At 42.9% G+C, this 19,532-nt stretch overlaps 2 protein-coding genes across 5 annotated transcripts; one reads left to right on the forward strand and one right to left on the reverse strand.

Moving 5' to 3' along the window:
• Positions 1-805: 805 nt before the first annotated feature.
• Positions 806-5,541, reverse strand: LOC139925346 (succinate dehydrogenase [ubiquinone] iron-sulfur subunit, mitochondrial). Of its 2 annotated transcripts, none has more exons than XM_071916685.2 (8): positions 5,444-5,541; positions 3,357-3,490; positions 3,157-3,242; positions 2,812-2,948; positions 2,561-2,677; positions 1,829-1,930; positions 1,578-1,700; positions 806-1,475 (listed from the first exon to the last, which is right to left on the reverse strand). In XM_071916685.2, the coding sequence occupies exons 1-8, from the start codon at positions 5,507-5,509 to the stop codon at positions 1,395-1,397; spliced, it is 846 nt and encodes a 281-aa protein (XP_071772786.1). In that variant the 5' UTR covers positions 5,510-5,541; the 3' UTR covers positions 806-1,394. The 2 variants fall into 2 exon arrangements, with proteins under 2 accessions (XP_071772786.1, XP_071772787.1); XM_071916686.2 differs by having other exon boundaries at positions 5,447-5,532.
• A 2,053-nt stretch (positions 5,542-7,594) lies between these two features.
• Positions 7,595-18,398, forward strand: LOC139925340 (uncharacterized). 3 transcript variants are annotated; one of them, XM_071916675.2, is made up of 18 exons: positions 7,595-7,728; positions 8,878-8,954; positions 9,044-9,145; positions 9,328-9,387; positions 9,473-9,542; positions 10,378-10,543; positions 10,707-10,776; positions 10,999-11,154; positions 12,441-12,497; positions 12,618-12,743; positions 13,126-13,250; positions 14,194-14,245; positions 14,332-14,402; positions 14,510-14,677; positions 15,008-15,116; positions 15,214-16,299; positions 16,333-16,386; positions 16,459-18,398. In XM_071916675.2, exons 2-18 carry the CDS (start codon positions 8,910-8,912, stop codon positions 17,116-17,118), a joined length of 3,177 nt encoding a protein of 1,058 aa, XP_071772776.2. In that variant the 5' UTR covers positions 7,595-7,728; positions 8,878-8,909; the 3' UTR covers positions 17,119-18,398. The 3 variants fall into 3 exon arrangements, with proteins under 3 accessions (XP_071772776.2, XP_071772775.2, XP_071772778.2); XM_071916674.2 differs by having other exon boundaries at positions 15,214-16,419; XM_071916677.2 differs by having other exon boundaries at positions 15,214-18,398.
• Positions 18,399-19,532: the final 1,134 nt, after the last annotated feature.

Genomic DNA, 19,532 nt, shown 5'->3' on the forward strand with positions numbered 1-19,532 from the left:
AAAAATAGCCACAAAACGTGCCGTTCTCTCGTATGGCGACAATGTCACGCCAGACTATGTTCAAAATCCTCAGTTTAAGTGGCCGTGTTTATCGGCCACTGGTAGGACATCACTTAACACCTTTACCAAAGAGAAGAATAAAGTCCACTCTTAATTCGGCATACATCCAATACACCAAGCAACACGTATTTCAATGACATCTCAAGCTTGACATTGGTCGCAAGCAGTGTGAAGTTATTCTAAAGTTGACATTTTATAGAAATTAGTGTTGCTTGGCTTATTGGATTCGTGCCGAAACTACCAGAAAACCGTAACGACTCAAAGGTCAGAAGTGTTATCGCGTGTATAACATAAGCTAACACTGAACTGACATGTTTTGAAAGGGGTTTCGGCGCTAGTTGCAAGGGTCTCACAGACCTGCTATTTGATAAAGTTTTTGTCTCGGGAACCTCATCTTAGTAGACATTTGTTGTCTGTCTGTTCAAGGAAGAGTGAAATCTGTGATCAGAGCAGCTATTCTGCTTTCTCATTTAACTAGTAGAGAATAAATAGCTTAAACTATTCCTCATTTTACTTGGGGACCACCGGACCAATAATGACCCCTGTTTGTCTTCTTAGGTATTACTTAGTGCAGACTTTATACTGTAGGTGGGGAGATAATAGTGTACAGAGTGAAACCTGTGATATGGCAAAGATGACCAGATAATATCATTATCTGGCAAGTGAAATAGCTTCAGTCAAAAAAAAGGGTGCTTTCTTGTTTTGTCATTAAAAACTCTACTTTTAACTTCCACACTGAGCTCAACACATCTTTAATGAACATGTATTTAAATATTTACATTTTGACAGCTTTACCCCAGAGTGTTATTTAATACAACAGAGCCTACAGTATATTCACTGAACAGACAAACATTAGAATCATGGTCCGAAGCGTTACATCTTATTGATGTGATTATAACACAGCAGCATACAACCCTGGATTGGTTTAATACTTCTCTACATATTGTACATTGTAGTTAAGCTCACTTTTGAAAACCTTGCATTCCCTTTCTTCCTTTTCTTTCCAGCACCCCCTCCCACACACACACACACACACACACAGTCATTCACATGTACACTCATAAAAAAAAAAGTGCCTGCATCCTATTGCAAGAGTCAGTCTCATTAAGTTGCCATTATTTAAATCACTTCTAAAATGTATCACATTAATTCACTGAGATTTAATATTTGACAACTATAATGACAATAATAATGAATAAGACCTCCTGAACCATGTGCAGACACTGTTTAAAAAGGCAAATGTGCAATGAAATGTTCATTATTGGTTTCTTCTCTTAATTCACTTTGAGTTATCATAGGTGGAAATTGAGGCAGCTGGACTTTCAGACAGAGGTTCACGAAGCAGCTGCTTTCTTCTCCTTGTAGGTCGCCATCATCTTCTTGATCTCTGCGATGGCCTTTCCTGGGTTCAGTCCCTGTGGAATAAACCAATGAGGTGGTTAAACAGATAGTGAATGTGAGAGGGACAGAAACCCATGTGAGTGTGTGTGTGTGTGTGTGCATGTCCTATAATGTACCTTGGGGCAAGTCTTAGTGCAGTTCATGATAGTGTGGCAGCGGTAGAGAGAGAAGGGGTCCTGCAGTTTTGACAGACGCTCCTCAGTGAACTCATCACGGGAGTCGATCATCCAGCGATACGCCTGTTGACAAACATGTAGAATCACCATCATGTAGAATTTTTCACCACATTATCATATGAATTGCAGCGATATGTGTCTCATATTTTAGAAAAAGGTTATTGACTTTGAATTACAGTCCATGGACCCACCTGCATGAGGACAGCGGGCCCCAGGTATTTGTCTCCGTTCCACCAGTAGCTGGGACAGCTGGTGCTGCAGCAAGCACACAGGATGCACTCATACAGGCCGTCCTGTTGGATTAAAGAGAACTGGTAAGTCTGACAGTCACATCACATCTGACATAGATGACAGAAGCCTCCGCTTAAAGAAAAATTGTTTTAAAAACGCCAAACTTACACGCAGAGAGAGAAACCAAAGCATAAAAATAATGAAAACCTTAAAAGGTCATGAACCAGTTGACTAGCTAGCTATATTTATATGCCCATACCCCCCCCTCCACTTTGATTGAAAGCAATAAGTTCACGCCCCTTCTCTGGGGGTTGGCATTCTGGGAAATGTAGGAAACCACTAACTGAAGTAGAGGCAGGTTGAGGGAAAGTGGGTACACCAAAAAAGTAAATTACATCACCTCATCACAAAATAACTCCTGGAATGCATTGAACATCACAAACTGATGATATATAACAGTGTATCTGAGGGAGGATTTTTCCTGTAAGTGCTGAAAAGTGCATTTTATTTCTCAAGGACTGCAGAGTCTAACTGCAGCTGTTAAAAATGTACGCTCTCACAGTACCATGAACAACAGCATAGTATACATGTCATTGTTGTCCCAAGAGCTGAGGACCTCCAACATGGCTGCCAGAGGGTGTGTTACGTCACCTGGGCGCCCTATATTGTTTAAAATATGTGTGTGTATGTACCAGTTTTTGCCTGTCCTCCACTGACTGGTGATATTGCGCCTTTCCCTCCTGCGATTCGTCCTTCTTTTTCAGGTAGGGCTCGATGGATTTGTACTGTGCATAGAAGTTGCTCATATCCTGTTGAAAATCATACAAGAAAAACTCACAACAGGCACACAGGCAGACAATATCTACCTGTCTATTTAAATCATTTGAATATCTACTTATACAACCCCTTCTATATTCATACTAGTTTTGTGTCTTTTACTTACAGGCACCAGATCTTTGACGACATACATGTGTGGGAGAGGGTAGATTTTAGAGGGTTTGCTTGTGTTAGTGTCGATTTTGTTGAGGCAGGCCAGTGTGTTGCCTCCGTTGATGTTCATGGCACATGAGCCGCAAATACCTGAACAAATACACAATCAAAGTGTCACTGAAATTCATTTTTGTATCGTGATATATTGAATTTCTATATATCATCCCATCCCTGCCTGTCAATAAGCTTCATTTGCTATCACATGCTTCATTTAACAGGAAAATTGTGTATGGAATATGTCTATATTATAATCTAATTATTTGCAAGCGGAATCCGAATGTTATTTTCTATTCCTTACCCTCTCGGCAGGAGCGTCTGAATGTGAGGGTGGGGTCCATCTCGTTCTTGATTTTGATGAGGGCATCCAGCACCATTGGGCCACAGCTGTAGTAGTAGGAACATGTTCATATGTTAATGCAATTTCACTTCACTTTCTTGATAAAGAAAGTGAAGATACGGACTAACATTGTTTCATCCACGGAAGCATTCATCTCTTACTTGTTGAGATCGATTTCGTAGGTCTGCATCCGTGGTTTGTCACCGGCAGTGTCCGGGTCCCAGCGGTAAATCTGGAACTTTTTGATCCTAGGTTCAGGAGCCGGGGCGGCCGCAGTCTGGGCGTACCGCACCGTCTGATGGAGGCAGGAACAGAGAGACAGTAGGGATGAGACCATATGATTCGATACGCAATACGGGGTTCAGGATTCAATACGACCATGACACGATGTAATGAATAAAAGTTCAATGACAACAAAGTATGACTGCAGAATGAGTTTATTTCTTTCTTACAAATCTTTATGCAATGGCATGTGACATAATGTTAATTTTCTTCTTTAATTCACAATCAAGTGTTTTTCTATCCTCCAGAGATTTAGAGGAGATGCTTTTAATTTGTAATACTTTTTATTTTGTATGCGACTCTCTACTCCTGCCTCAGTCAAAAGTAACTCTCACACCTCCAGCTCATTCAGAATGCAGCAGCTAGGATTTTAACTGATGCCAAATGAAGAGACCAGCTGTCCTCGACTTTAACATCCCTCCACTGGTTAGCATTTAGATTTGGATTTGGTTTTAAGATTTGACTGATCATGTTTAAACCATGGCTAGGTCTGGCCCCTGGCTATGCTGCAGATCTCTTAACGCAGCCTGAAATTCTCTAGTCCTTCTGATTATACCATTTTCAAACGTGGCCATGGTATCAAACAGTCTTTGATCAACAAATACAGTATTTACAGGCAGCAGATGATTTTGATGACATGTGGGAGAGGGTAGATTTGAGTTGGTTTGTGTTAGTGTCGGTTTTGTTTAGGCAGGTCATTTCCAATGGGCCTTCTGACTGTCCCTCAGTCCAGACTCAGACCGAAGGTGATTTTTTAGACTGGGGACAATTCAGTATCATCATTTAAATCACCCCTTGAAACACATTTTTCTAGACTTGCTTTGCGTAATGCCCACTTGCAATCTTGTGTTTTTTCCTGTTTTTATATTATCTAATTGTATGTGCTTGTTTTTTTTATTTTTCACCACTTTTATTTTGAAAGTGTTTCCTATTATCGCCTTATATTTTACTATTTTTATGCCTTACACTAAAGCATTTCTTAACTATTATTATTATTATTATTATTATTATTATGTAGTAGTAGTAGTAATAGTAGTAGCAGTTTTACTGGAAATTAATAAAAGCATGAGTTGTGTACAAAACTTTATGAAGGACACACCATGACACACTGATGTCTGAAATAGCAGTTGTTTACATCAACAAAGGCTATATGAGGCAGCACTTGGTAATCCTATCCTGTAACAGCAGGGGAAAATACATATTATAAATATTATAAAATCATAAATACTATACATTTCTATTAAATCCATTGGAACTATCATCATATTTTAAATGAGTATTGTTACTATTATAAATGATTATTAGAAATATTCCTTTCATTGAAATTCCTTTCATAACAAGGTGATGAGTCTCCCCCTAGCGGCAGCATGGCTACACTGACATCACTTTGCAGTTTCTGGTTACCTAACTGCCTTTCTCGACACAATGAAAGTTGGATTTGAGAATAATACCTGTTAAATTATTCTATAGTTATGAGAGGGAAAGTGTTTTTTTGTCACAGAACGACTAATCTGTAGTGGAAGGCTGGAAGAGTTGCACAACTGCTCAGCTCATTCTCACAATGCGTAAGTCAAACAAGCGTAGAGGTCATAGTATATTGATAAAGAAAGGTGGGTTGTATTGCATAATTCAAATAATAACCACCAGTCTCATTTACATTTAACAGCGAAGCTACCAGTCTAAAATGTAAGTTACTTTGATTGGCTTCTTCAACATGTTGTCATGTTTAAGCAAGCAACCCTGCCCGGGGAGACAGACTCATTTATCGAAACAGAACTGAGTGTCATTTAAAAAATATACGCCCTTATTGGGAGATATAGCCTAGCATAAATAGTCACACACAAATAGTCACCAACAAGTAGACATATCCTGTCTTGCAAAGTGTAGCCTAAGCAGACTGGGTGACATTAGTCTTTTCTATTATTTTAAAAATAATATAACATATATTGAATTGTTTTGTACTTACTACCATTGCGCCAGAATTCCTAATAGCCAAAACATTTCGGCTAAGAGCGACACAAAGCACCGACATCTTCCTGCCTTCGTCTCTATATTTTAAGAACAGCAGACTATACAGTGAATTCAACCACTCAACTCTATACAACCCTAAGCCCCGCCCCCTATGTGCCTCTACGTGACGTTAAAGAGCACTAGCCCAATGGGAATAGAGTTATTGCGTCATTGTTGTTGCCTTCATGCGCTCCCCACATGCTCCTTCTTCCCACTTTCCAAGTGGTAAATACGACCTGACGCGCAGCCAAGTGCTTTGGGTGGGAAATACCAACAAAGTTGACTCTGTAATAAAAGTTTTTTTTGTTTGTTAGTGTTGTTGTATTTTATAAATCGATCGGCAGCTGAACTACTTTGTGCTGCAGCTGCAGAAGGGAGAGGGGAAACTGCACATCAGGCATGAAATGTATGTTTCTCCCACACGTCAGTGAGAAAATTCCCTCTTTCCCAGTCATGTTTCTGTGTAAAAGCCAAAAGCTCATGTTTCACTATGTTGGCTCGTACGTGTGCTGCTCAAGTTTGAATTGTGATATTTCCGACTGCATATGAAGGCAGCACATGTCAGAGCCTCTTTCACAACTCTCATTGCTGTAAACGGGGGTCAGTTACAGAATGACCATCAGTGCTACACAGGCCTTTCTGTGCGCTTCAGTTTAGGTGGATAAATGATGATTATGATGATGATTTGCTTTCTTCTTCTTCTATTCTCATAATCTTTTGCATATGATTATATTGCACATATCTTGATATATCTTGTTCTTGACAGTCTATTTTTCCTTGCTATATCCTATCACTACTTTGATCCAATTTCCCCACAGGAATCATTCAAGTTCCATCTCATCTTTTAAAGGAGCATTCACACTTCTTTGTCATGTGTCCAGATGGTTCTACCCCTTTAATATAGTAAGATATACATGAACCACTCTCAGCCTAAATTGCAAATCATGTGTGATTATCATGTCTACATTATCATAGGTGTGTGTCATAGTGCTGCAATATCATGATTGCGTAACAGCCATCTGCCAGTCTCCCTTGGTGGACAGGCTGCTCCCATTCACCAGGACAGAATGGATGCCCTTAACGAAACTACAGCCAATCAGTGGAACAGACATACACACTATGGACTAAGACATATGGTGGTGAATTAAAGGGTAGAGTTAAAGACCCAAACAGACCCACATTGGATCAGATTTAGTCCCAGAGACCCCATAAAAGAATATATTATTGATTTAGTATTGAATTGTCTATCTACACCGTACATGGGGAGATAATAGTGGTGACAGTGAAACCTAGGATAAGAATAGTCATTCTTATATATTCTCTAATTTCTAGTTAATTAAATTATTGCAAAATCACACTATTCCTCATTCTGCTGAGGATCCTCTGGAACCCCTCAGCGGCCCCTATGTGTCCCCTGGCCCCACTTTGAGAACCAGACTTGGAAGACGTCTGATCCGGCCGGGTTGCGCATGCGTGGTGAGCATACCAACTCAACGCACCACAAAGTGGCCGCAGTTAACCGGAATAATAGCAGAAGTTAAATTTTACTTTCAAAATAAATACGCAAAATTTGTCACGTGGGAAAAAAAATAATTATTATGTATTACGTAGCCGACAGTAAAACAAACATAATATAAAAATGCTTAGTGAAATCGTTACATTAAATATGGAGTGATAATCTCGCTGCAGAAAATATATTACATTATGGTGCATGGAGTGCCTTGGAGTGCCATGGAGGGCCTAAATTGAAAGCAAAAGACAAAAACAAAAAAGGAGAAAAAAAAATGCAGTTGACATCCTTCCGAGTTGTCTGGTATATGTTTTATTTGCACTTAATGCCCCAAAAACGTAGCAGTAGCCTAAATGTTCATCAATACGGCTTTTATTTTGAAAGCAATGGCCAGAAGTCTTCTTGTTATTTTTGAGTTGGCTTGACACTAGCTAAAAGCAGCATGGCCCCAGTGTAAACCAGCCGTGCAGCTTGTAGAGGGTGAAGAACCGAGACTCTGCAGCCTACTAGCCCACACTAGAGCATAATGTCGTGGCTCTTCGGCTGGAGGAAGGGCTCTGGGACGCCGCCGGCGGAGGACCAGACAGCGGCTCCGCCTGGAGGAGAGGCCGGGGGAGCGCCGGGGGCTCCGGGAGGTGCGGGGGGAGACAAACCCAGGGACAAGTGGAGCAACTTTGACCCGACTGGACTGGAAAGAGCTGCTAAAGCTGCGAGGGAACTTGACAAATCACGTGCGTAACGATTTCATCGAGATTTAAAACGTGTTTGTATTTCATTGTTTGTCGGTTGGGTTATTTGCAAATTATTATTTTTTGGTACGTTAAGTTCTCTCGTCCATGATGCCGGACTCCATATAATATCCTGTAGTGTAATGTTGCCATGCTTGTTGGCAAAATAACATACGTCGAAGAACATTATGTAAGACCATTCCTGAATGGTTAGGATCTACTCTTTAATTCGGCATACACCTGTTACATCAAGCAGCATTATTTTAATAGAATTTCAACTTTTAGAATTGGTTCCCCTGTTATTCCCTCAATCTTCTGCCAGCAAAACACATCGTGCAGGACGGGAGAGCGCATTGTGAACCATTTCTACAAATTGAGATTTAAAAAAAGAAAAAAAGGGGCTGCTTGATGCATTGGATGGATGCCGACTTTTCCATAAAACCTTAACCATTCGCAACAGATCTAAAGTCACGAGGTCCGTGTGTTTGCCGATAAGCAAGGCAGTGAAAAAATGGCAGATTTTTGAATAGCGTTTGGCGAGACGTTCTCTCAAGGCGAGTGCGAACCGAACGTTCTTGTAAATTCTTTACTTTTGCGCACACCTGCTACAAAGTAACAAGTCAAACGGCACGTGCACATGTTAGGTTGACCTACACCAATGAGGCCCATACAGAGAAATTGTTTGTCCTTCACAAGCCTGCAGCAAAGTTCGGGAGCTTTGGTGGGCGTGTCAGATAATAAAGAGGAACAAAGTGTCCTTGGGAGCTCCACTCCTCCTGTCCCACATGTTCAGATCACATTCCCTTCATGTCAGTGTGTGCAAAAGAACATGTTTACTGCAGGTCACTGTATGTGTATTTTTAGCCAGTGGGTGTCAAATAGCCCATGCTATGTTTCAAGGAAGACCTCTACTACTGTATTTGAGAAATAGAGGGATTAATGCAAAACCAGGCAACAGGGATATATTGGAGGGTAAACTCAAATGCACTTTACATATCTTTTTCAGCTGATGTAAGTCTTAATGATGTAAATTCATCATAGACATCAGAGTAAATAGTATTCAACATTGTTTAATTATGTGAGGATAGGCTTTTAAGGAGAAAAACATAAATGCTTTTCTGAAAATATGAGTTTCACTGTCTGGTACTATAGGCCATGCCAAAGAAGCTCTGGATCTGGCTCGTATGCAAGAGCAGACCGTACAGCTGGAGCATCAGAGTAAAGTGAAGGTAGGTGTGTGCGTGTGTGTGTGTGTGTGTGTGTGGGGGGGGGGGGGGTAGGGGGTTAACATGACTAACCCAATCAAACTCCCCAACAGGAATACGAGGCGGCTGTGGAGCAGCTGAAGGGAGAGCAGATCCAGGTCCAGGGGGAGGAGAGGCGGAAAACACTTGCTGAGGAGACCAAGCAAAACCAGGCAGTATGGACTTAGCTGTATTATCAGCTGCTGTTCTCTTCTTATAGTGCAACATGATATGTGTGCACGAGGATTACAGGCTTCCCTCTCATTCATTCACATTCCCACTCCGTTCTCCATTGTCCAAGTTTCAATTGTAAATAATCGATTTTTGATTGATTTGTTCTTTTGTGTATCTCCTCTAGAGGGCACAGTATCAGGACAAGCTGGCCAGGCAGAGGTATGATGATCAGCTCAGGCAACAGGTAATCTTTTTGAAGTGACATTGTTAATGAATATCAAGTATCAATACGTGAATGGAGTGTTTATCATGCGTTTTTTCACCCGCAGCAACTCCTCAACGAGGAGAGCCTCCGCAAACAAGAGGAATCGGTCATGAAGCAGGAGGCTATGAGGAAAGGTACAAGAAAATACTAGCAATTGTCCAGATTTGGGCCAAATAATACCTGCAAATACCTTTTTTATGGTTTTTCAGAAGAAGTTTATCAAGGCACCATGGCTTTTATTTGTTTTATCTGCAAGTCAGATTGTCTTGGTATACTTATTGAAATTCACTTCTAACCCCGACAGCCAATCGCACTGTCTGAGCTCATTGTTTCATCCTACTTTATCCTAAAGGTGCAATACATAAGATTTTTCCTGCCCCTTAGCACAACATGGCTATAATATATCTGTGGGGGGTTGACAGGGTTGTTGATTTAATACCAGTGACTCAGCGATTTCAAAGAAGAGCTGAGATTTCTGGCTCTCAAACCTCACTTTCTGACCTGTACTGTTATGGAACAAAAACTCCCCACCCATTGGAGTTTCAAGACACTTCCAAAGTAGATAGATAAAAGTCATAGATTGCGCTAAACACCAAACCCAAATCTGTGTAAAGCCTGACACTTAATGGTAAAAAGCATGCTACTGAAATTGCCATCTGCTATTGGCTGATCTTTGGTGCCAGGTGATGTCACCACCTGTTGTACAAAGGATCAGCCAATAGCAGATGGCAATTTCAGTAGCATGCTTTTTACCATTAGATGTCAGGCTTTACACAGATTTGGGTTTGGGGTTTAGTTACTCTTTAATGTCCCTTTGAGTGCCAGATGGGTAGGGTTTGTCCAATAAGTGCCAGGAAGTTTAGGCACTCAGAGGAAAGAATTTATAAGTCAGTTTAGTCTTGTTTACAAGTGTTTTGCATGCAGTGGTTCATTCACATGGTAATTCCCACCTGCTTCATTCCCACCTAGCCACCATCGAACACGAAATGGACCTGAGGCACAAGAACGAGCTGCTTCGCGTTGAGGCGGAGGCCAAAGCTCGCGCCAAAGTGGAGCGGGAGAATGCCGACATCATCAGGGAGCAGATCCGCCTGAAAGCTGCAGAACACAGACAAACTGTCCTGGAATCTATAAAGTGAGGGTGGAAGGACTTTCAGCTTTCCTAAATACTGAGAGTAACCGGAATGTTATCTTCTAGTGTCTGTCTGTCCTGTCGTTATTTCTGGTCGGGTGCAGCAGTGTCTGCGGCTGCCATAATGGAGGCAGTCGGTGTGATAATCGTGCTTTGTTCCCGGCAGGACGGCAGGAGCAGTGTTTGGGGAGGGATTCAAGGCCTTCGTCTCCGACTGGGACAAACTCACAGCCACGGTAAGACAAAGGCAGACCTGTCCTGCTTTGTCACATCTCGCCTGCTGAGGATTATGGAAGATCTTCATCTACAGACAAGGAAACAACGGTCTTTTACTAGGGATGGGATGATATATCGAAATTCAATATCGCGATACAAAAATGTGACGATGCGTATCGTGGGGCAGAAAAATGAATCGCATTATTGGCTACATTTTATATACTTGTGTGTTTTCTCTGCAGGCTGCTGGCTTGACCCTGTTGGCAGTAGGAGTGTATTCTGCGAGGAATGCCACGGGGGTGGCCGGGCGCTACATAGAGGCTCGCCTAGGCAAACCCTCGCTGGTCCGGGAGACCTCCAGGATCTCTGCTGGGGAGGCCGTCAAACACCCCATCAAGGTAGAACTAGATTCCAGTTTTTAAAGCTTTTATTTGATTTGCATGAAAATTTGTGGAAAGATTGGTCATGGGAAGGAAGAACTGATTAACTTTTTACACCGATTGGCCAAAGGGGGGCATGGTGGTGGCCATGGCTTCTCACAAAAAGGCATACAACTTCCAAACGGATTCACGTAACACCATCAAACTGTGGCCAATCAGCAGACAGAAGAAGAGGCAAACCCTCCATTATTGGCCCAATCAAACAACATGGGGCCACTGGAGAGCTCATTTCCATTTTAGATAGAACCGTCCTGGTAATTTTCCCAAAACTTGGTAGAGGGGCAGCTCTAATAACTACTGAACAGATATAGTGCTGATTGGAATGTGAACAGGCAGATCTCATGTCCCATTTCAGGTCCAGTCATGAAAATGTGAAACAAGTTGGTAATGTGGCATGGAAGAAATTATTAACTTTGGTGAAAATCTGACGTGGAACTGGCATATATTGAAAATTTCATAGTGTTGGCGGGGGTATGAGCTCTACTGAGTGCCAACCTAGTTATTTACTGTAATGCAAGTTTGCGTTTGTAAAGTTGTGAAATTTAATAAAGTCCCCTTAACTGTGGTGATTAGTTTAGCCTGTCTGGGCATCGTTTATCAGTCAAATATTTTCCCTTACATGAATAGCCTGAGTAACCACAGTTCCTATATTGTGATACGGCTGGATCACAGGGAAATGTTCGCCGCCCGTCGTCTTGTTTTACTTGACGTTTTCTACATCAGCCTGTAACAGCTGGTAGCACAGCAAATGTAGCTCCTGACAACAAATGGTTTCAGTGGATTTGTTCATTCAGCTGTCACCTACAACACATCGCGCTAATCCTGCCACATGGACCGAACTTGGGAGACTTAATTGTAGAGCAGAAAATGAAAATGGTGAAAACTTTGCTACCAGTGTGTGTAAAACGAGAAACTGTTGAAGCTGAACTTCACCTGTGGCAAAGCAGAAGAGTCATTGATTGGTAGCTTAAAATATTCAAAGTGAAGTAGCTTCTCTGTATAATCTGTTTGGATGAGGCCGTGTGTTTGATCTGGTGTGAGAAAACCTATTTATAACCACTCACAAATCAGACATAATTCCTGCGACCGGTTGTGTAGTTAAGTGCTTAACGTGATTTGTCAACCAGTAAAAATGAGTAGTCGCGCCGCCGCTAATGTAGCCGTAACCCGCTCTGGCCTCGTTTATAATGGAGGTGCGGAACCAGTCTCTCTACAATTTGTTTCCTTCCTCTTTTTTTTTTTAGACGACCAAGCGTCTGAGAAGCAGACCCCAGGACGCCTTGGAGGGTGTGGTTCTTAGTGTGAGTGATTTACATGGTTTATGATTAGTATTCATTTATTTTGCATGCTGAGATTCAATTTAACGCCACTCATGCTTTCTTCATATTTTGAATGCTGTCCTTGTCGTCCGCATCACACAGCCAGCTCTGGAGGAACGTGTAAGGGACATCGCCATCGCCACTCGCAACACGAGGCAGAATAAAGGCCTGTACAGAAACATCCTGATGTACGGACCGCCTGGGACTGGAAAGACACTCTTTGCCAAGGTAGAACTTGGCAATAACTTGTCCAATACCTGATGTAAGCTACAGTATACTAGTGGTATATGGAGATGCCAGGTCAAAGTACAGTGTTTCCAATTGTCCTTTAAAGTAATAAGCCGCAACATTTTTATGTAAATGAATGTATTTGGCTACTCACTATCACTGATTGATAAAATGACAACAGTAATGACATTGTTTTTTACTAATTTTTATGACTAAAAATGTTGCCAAAATAAAAAAACTTGCAGGTTACCACTTTAAAATGTTCATGTATACATAGTTTTGGATTTTTAGGAAACATTGTATGAATTCCAAGAAAATAATTGATTGTTTGTTTTTTCACCACTCTTACTTTCTGATCAATGGTCCTTGCATTGCATTTCAGAAACTGGCTCTCCACTCAGGCATGGACTACGCCATCATGACGGGTGGAGATGTGGCACCCATGGGACGGGATGGAGTGACTGCCATGCACAAAGTCTTTGACTGGGCCAGCACCAGCAGGCGTGGGTAGGACACTTTAACCGACTCCATTAGCGCTCGCTGAATTAACACTGTATACCTTGTGTTTAACGATGCCTCTGAAAGTTCAATAGTGGAGACTTGTTAAATACTGCCTTCAAATGTCAGCTAGTTGGTAGTGCTGCTGCCAGCTTTAAAATCTGGATTTGGGTGCGTCGAGGTACATGCTAGGACACAAATCCACCTCGCCTGTCCACGCTTGGTATGTGTGTGTGTTTGGTAAGGCGCTATGTCAATCACTGTCAGTTCATTTGAGTCGAACTAAAGGATACATTATGGATGATTTTAATCGGTCGGTCCTCGGTCTAGGTCAGAGGAGGTAAGGTAGAGCCAGGAAACGCAGTGTCAGGAAAAGACAAGGCAGAATATATGGATCTTCACGTTTTCAGAAGAGGAAAAAGGTAGGATATGGACTTGGCTGGTAGCTTCAAGGTTAGATGCCTACAAGCTACAGCTAAAAACTTAATGTTTCCAAACGCAAAATGGCTTGTCAGACATTTTTTAAAGACTTTGAGCTTTGCTAAAGTCAATATAATGTTGGATCACTGTAGACAAAATGTCACTATTTCTTTTCAGTGTGCCAGCTGGTTAGTCAGTTTGCTACTGAAGTATATCATGTCAGGTTCATCCTCCCATTCAGCTCTATTTATGTGGGCTGCTGAACATTAAATGCAAATACTAATTCCGTTCACATGAAACGTCTATATTATTTTCTACTTCAGACATTGTTTGCCTTAAACGTGAGAAAATATGTGTAAAAATGTATTTTGAATTTGTGCTGCTCTATTTACACCCATGTATGTTCATGTGAAATTGCACCAGATTGATGCATTTTGCTGAAATGTAAAAAAGGCTCTGTAGCTTCCTCTGGTCAGAGCCCCTGGTGAAGTTATTAACCTCATTCTGTTTGATGTTCTCTGATCCTCTGTAGCCTCCTGCTGTTTGTAGATGAAGCTGATGCGTTCCTGCGTAAGCGAGCCACTGTGAGTTCAGCAGCCGAGCCATATGCATGATGATCATGGTATGTGTTTTAATCATATATTCATGACTCATGATTTCTGCATTGCAGGAGAAAATCAGCGAGGACCTCAGAGCCACCCTCAATGCATTCCTTTACCGCACCGGGGAGCAGAGCAACAAGTCGGTATCTTACATTATTCAATGTGCGCGGCGGTGCGTGAAAAGGTCATTGCCGTGACTGAAAAGGTCACCGGCTGGATGTTAGTAATCCCGTTTTCTCTCCTCAGGTTCATGCTGGTGCTTGCCAGTAACCAACCAGAACAGTTTGATTGGGCCATAAACGACCGTATCGATGAGATAGTCAACTTTGCCCTGCCAGGGCTGGCGGAGAGGGAGCGATTGGTGCGCCTATACTTTGACAAATTTGTGCTGGGTCCCGCCACTGCAGGGAGACAGTGAGTATACTTGTTTCAGCAATAGTGCTCCTGCTATTTCCGTGTTGCAGAAGTGATTTACTCCAGCAAGGAAAGCATTGGTCCCTAGGGGTCGCCTTACTAGCTCAAGTTGCATAATGACATGCATAATGTGTTCAGTCCTGACACTGATATGGTGCCTGAGTCTTATACACTGCTTTCATGAAATGGTGTTTAAGTCCTCTGGGAGTAGTACAGTAACTGTATCAGATCGCGTTGGCCAGTTGGAAACATTTTAATATATAGATGATCAATGATAGGATATAAGTTAAGATCCCAAGGCTCACTTACTCCTTTGCATTAACTCAACAGGAGACTGAAGTTGGCTCAGTTTGACTATGGACAGAAGTGTTCAGACATTGCAAATCGAGCAGAAGGCATGTCTGGTCGTGAAATCTCCAAACTTGGTGTGGCCTGGCAGGTGAGTAGAGAGGACTATTGACACAAAATATGACATTGATTAGAAGAAAATTCAAAGCCAATCCTCTTTTTTTTTTTTTTATTTGTTTTCCTTGAAGGCTGCGGCATACTCCTCAGAAGATGGAGTTCTGACCGAAGCAATGATTGACTCAAGAGTTGATGACGCCATCAAGCAGCATGCACAGAAAATGGATTGGCTGCTGATGGAAGCAGGGGAAGGGGTTGGCAAGATCGGAGTAGTTCTCCCTAAGGAAACAGCTGCAGCAGTTACCCTTGGGTTTACAGCCCAGGAAGCTGCTTCACTTGCCCAAACTGAAGATACAGCCCCAACCATCCAACAAGTCCTTCCACTAGTCGAGGCCGTGATCACCAGTGCCCAGGCAGCAACGGCAGCTGAACCAGTGGAGGTGGAAGCAGATGCTATCCTCAAAGAGGCAGCCACCTTGGTTAAAGAGAGTGAAGTTGCTGCTTCTGTTGTTGCTGAGACAACTGCAGTAGCTCCAAAATCCGAAGAGGCAGAACCAATCGAAACCATTGTTGAGACGGCCAGTGCTGCCCCATTGGTGCAGGAGGTTGAGACCATCAAGGATCTGACTGAGGAGGTTCTAGGGGCATCTATAGTTACAGAGACCGTTGTGCCTGAGGTGAAGGAGATAACCACCGAGGTGCAAGAGGCTGAGGCCCTCCCGGCTTCCACTGTCCAGGAAACTGCTGAGGCCATTGTCTCTGATGTTGTGCAGGAGCCAGAGGCTACAGTGGCTGCAATCTCTCAGGAGACCGTTGTCCAAGTATCTGAGTCAGCAGCCACCTCTGATGGTGTAGTAACTGAACCCATCACTGCTGCTGAGGTGCTAGCAACTGATGCTGTGAAGGAGGCACAGGCAATTGCAACCAGTGTTGCTCAAGTGGCAGAATCACTGACAACCATTGTTAAGGAGGCTGAGGCCATAGCAACTGATGTGGCTAAGGTAGCTGATGTTGTAGTAACCGTGGCAGAAGAGATGGAGGCAGCAGTCACCAAGGAGGTTGAAGCTATGGAAAGTGAAATTGCCTTGGAAGCCGAGTCTAAAGCACCAGAGGTTACTAAGGAGGCTGAGGCAGCAGCGACAGATGCGGCGATGGAGACAGAGACTGTGGAGATTGTGACCGAAGTTGAAGCCGTAGCAACAGAGATTGCCAAGGAGGTTGAAGCCGTAGCAACAGAGGTTGCCAAGGAGGTTGAAGCCGTAGCAACAGAGATTGCCAAGGAGGCGGAGACTGCAGCTACAGAGGTTGCCAAGGAGGTTGAAGCCGTAGCAATAGAGGTTGCCAAGGAAGCTGAAGCTGAAGCCGTAGCAACAGAGGTTGCCAAGGAAGCTGAAGCCGTAGCAACAGAGCTTGCCAAGGAAGCTGAAGCTGTAGCAACAGAGGTTGCCAAGAAGGTTGAAGCTGTAGCAACAGAGGTTGTCAAGGAGGCTGAAGCCGTAACACCAAATGTTGGCAAGGAGTTGGAGACTGTGGCTACAGAGGTTGCCAAGGAAGCTGAAGCCGTAGCAGCAGAGGTTGCCAAGGAGACTGATGCCGTAGCAACAGAGGTTGCCAAGGAGGCGGAGACTGCAGCTACAGAGGTTGCCAAGGAAGCTGAAGCCGTAGCAACAGAGGTTGCCATGGAGTCTGAGACTGTAGCTACTGAGGTTGTGAACGAGCCTATGACTACTGAGGTTGCTAGCGAGAAAGCTGAAGCCATAGCAACAGAGGTTGCCAAGGAGGTAGAGGCTATAATAACTGAAGTCACTGAGGAGGCAGACACAGCAGCTATTCCTGACATAGCAACAAAAGTTGATGCAGACACTGTCATTTCAAAATACTCAGAGACACATGAAAGTCCAGCCACCAAGCAGTCAGTTGCTACTCAAACTGCCAACACTCAGGAGGCTGAAACCAGCAAAACTGAGGACCCTGCTTCAAACAAACAGAATGGAGATGGTGACAAAGCACCAGCCCACCCTAGTCCAAAGAAATGATTTCAGTGGTAAAACAAGCACTTGGTATCTTTAATGAAATTTTGTGAATTAAAGATATTGTATGAATGTGCTATTGTGATTGTAGGACTGTTGGTATTCTCAAACACTCGTGCCTTATTCCAGAAGTTTTGAAAGGGAGAAGTTTGAAACATTCACCTTGAATTCCCTCTCCTCTACTATCACTGCTATAGTCATGAGCTAATCTTCCATTGCCATAACTCTCTAAACTCTTGTCATAATCTTTCTTCTGGGGCCAGAGCCTAGTTGGCAGCTGACAAGAACTTTTCAACATCCTATTAAAATTTAATATCATATGAGACTGTGCCACAGTCCATAAGTATGATCCCATTCTGTATGGGCTGATCCCACCTGTGGCACCTCTCTTCTATCTGTAACCCTTTGTGATTCCCTGAGAATTTTGTGAGAATTCTGTTAATACAAAATTCCAAGCTGCTGATGCAGCAGGCAAAAACGGTAGAAGGTGGATTCAGTTTATTCTGGGTTTCTACGGAATTGAAATGTGTCCATGGCATAGAAATGAGATAAAGATATAAACTTGGAAAACTTGGGAATTGTGGTGTCGGCGCACATTCTCATGCTGTTAACTTTAACTTGAATTATCAATGCCTGAAAGCGAAGTCAAACTAACCAGAAGATAGTCGGTACATCTGAACCTGTCATTGCTGACTAGGCTTGGTGGTGGTATATTCTTCCAGTTTGGGATTTACATGTGAGAGTGTGTCTAGAGTTGAGATTGTGCATTGTCTTTTCATGCATTGTTTAGGACAGAATGAAATGCCAGTAATAAAGTGTTTAAAAAATGGCTGGGGTTTGAACTCTGTAGTATTTCATTTTGGTGGGACATTTTTGGTTAGGGTTAGGCTTAGAGACATCACCATGTGTCCTGTCAAAGTGTACATGAGAAAGACACTGAACACCTACCTGCGCACCCATAAGTTGCTCTGGGTCAGAGTGCAAGCTGACTACTTTCTTCATTAATGATTGCAAATGGGCACAATTCTTAAAAATCTGAAAATGACATCAGGCAATATTAGGGTCTATGTAACAAACACAAAGTCCTACCAAAGTGAAATATAGTTTCAAATTCCCTCACTGCCACTAGAACTTGTCATAATGTAGCACTAGATAATATTGGAGGGCTTTTGACAGTAGTAGATTGCATCAGGATGTTATTGACATTGTTAGTCATTTCAGAAGTGTTGTTAGTCAGTGCTTATGAAATTTCCATGTCAATTACAATAAAGCAGACTCTGAAGTTGTCAGCGGGACCTCGCTTCATAATCTGTCGTCTATTGTTTCTGCTGAAATAAACCCCTTCGGTATGAGACCGACGTTCTCATATTGCCGATAAGCTGGGAATGACACAATCAAACAGAGGTCACTGTTGTGCTTCAATGGCACTTTTAATAAAACAGACATTTCATCCTCACAACAGCAATGTCTGGACAGAGAGGGCGAGGGGGGGGGCCGGGCGAGGGTTCCCTCTGCTGATAGGCTGGTTGCTCCTGATAAGTGTGAGGGAATTGGATGTAGCAAATTGAACTGTGCCGTTGAACACAGCGTTGGGAAGACGGAGGGGGAGGGGGGGAAGCTCTGAACTGTCTCCGTCTCATCTTGGCTGGCATAAATGTCTCCTCCCGCGTCTCAACAAACAAGGATAATACAGCAGAGAGAACCCAGACCGCAAGCACAGACACACTCCCCTCCCCCTCACATATTTACAGGAAAAAATTAATACATTCATTTAATTCACTAAGTAACAAAGCTAATTAATCCGTGTTTTTAGCTGAAATCACATGGTTTCACATCCAGTTTTCAAACAGACTCGTCTCTCCCGTCGCATTTCCACTATCTCCCCCACACAGCCCGTCATCGGGTTTTCTACTGATAAACGACTCACACAAAAATCCCCCCCCCCCCACACACACACGCCCCCCCTTTGAAGACTTAAATCCCACTTGCCCCGTATTTATAACTATGTACAGAAGCAGCAGTCTAACCGTTTCATCACAAAAAATGTTGACCCCCCCCCCCCCCCCTGTCGTTCGCCCCCTCCCCGCCCCAAACAAAGTCCCCCCACCCCCCTGATAGAGAAAAAAAATAGTCGTGACACCCCGGTCTTAACCGCCCCATTCCATACACTGCCCACATCTTACCCTGTTCTAAAAGAGCATGCCAAGTTTTTAACAATGAACACAGAAAATGTCTCTATACAGAAAAAACACCCTTAAAAATGTTTTTTTTTTTTTCTTCTCCCTCCTCCCCCACACTGGTGGACATGGACATAAGACAAGATTTCAGTGGCAAACAAATAATCATCATCTTCCTCCATTTTTTTGGAGTTTCCGGTTGTTTCGGTGCTGATGGGCACCGGGGGGGGGGGGGGGGGGGGG

The sequence above is a fragment of the Centroberyx gerrardi genome, chromosome 14 (genome assembly GCF_048128805.1).
Source record: "Centroberyx gerrardi isolate f3 chromosome 14, fCenGer3.hap1.cur.20231027, whole genome shotgun sequence".
NCBI lineage: Eukaryota > Metazoa > Chordata > Actinopteri > Beryciformes > Berycidae > Centroberyx > Centroberyx gerrardi.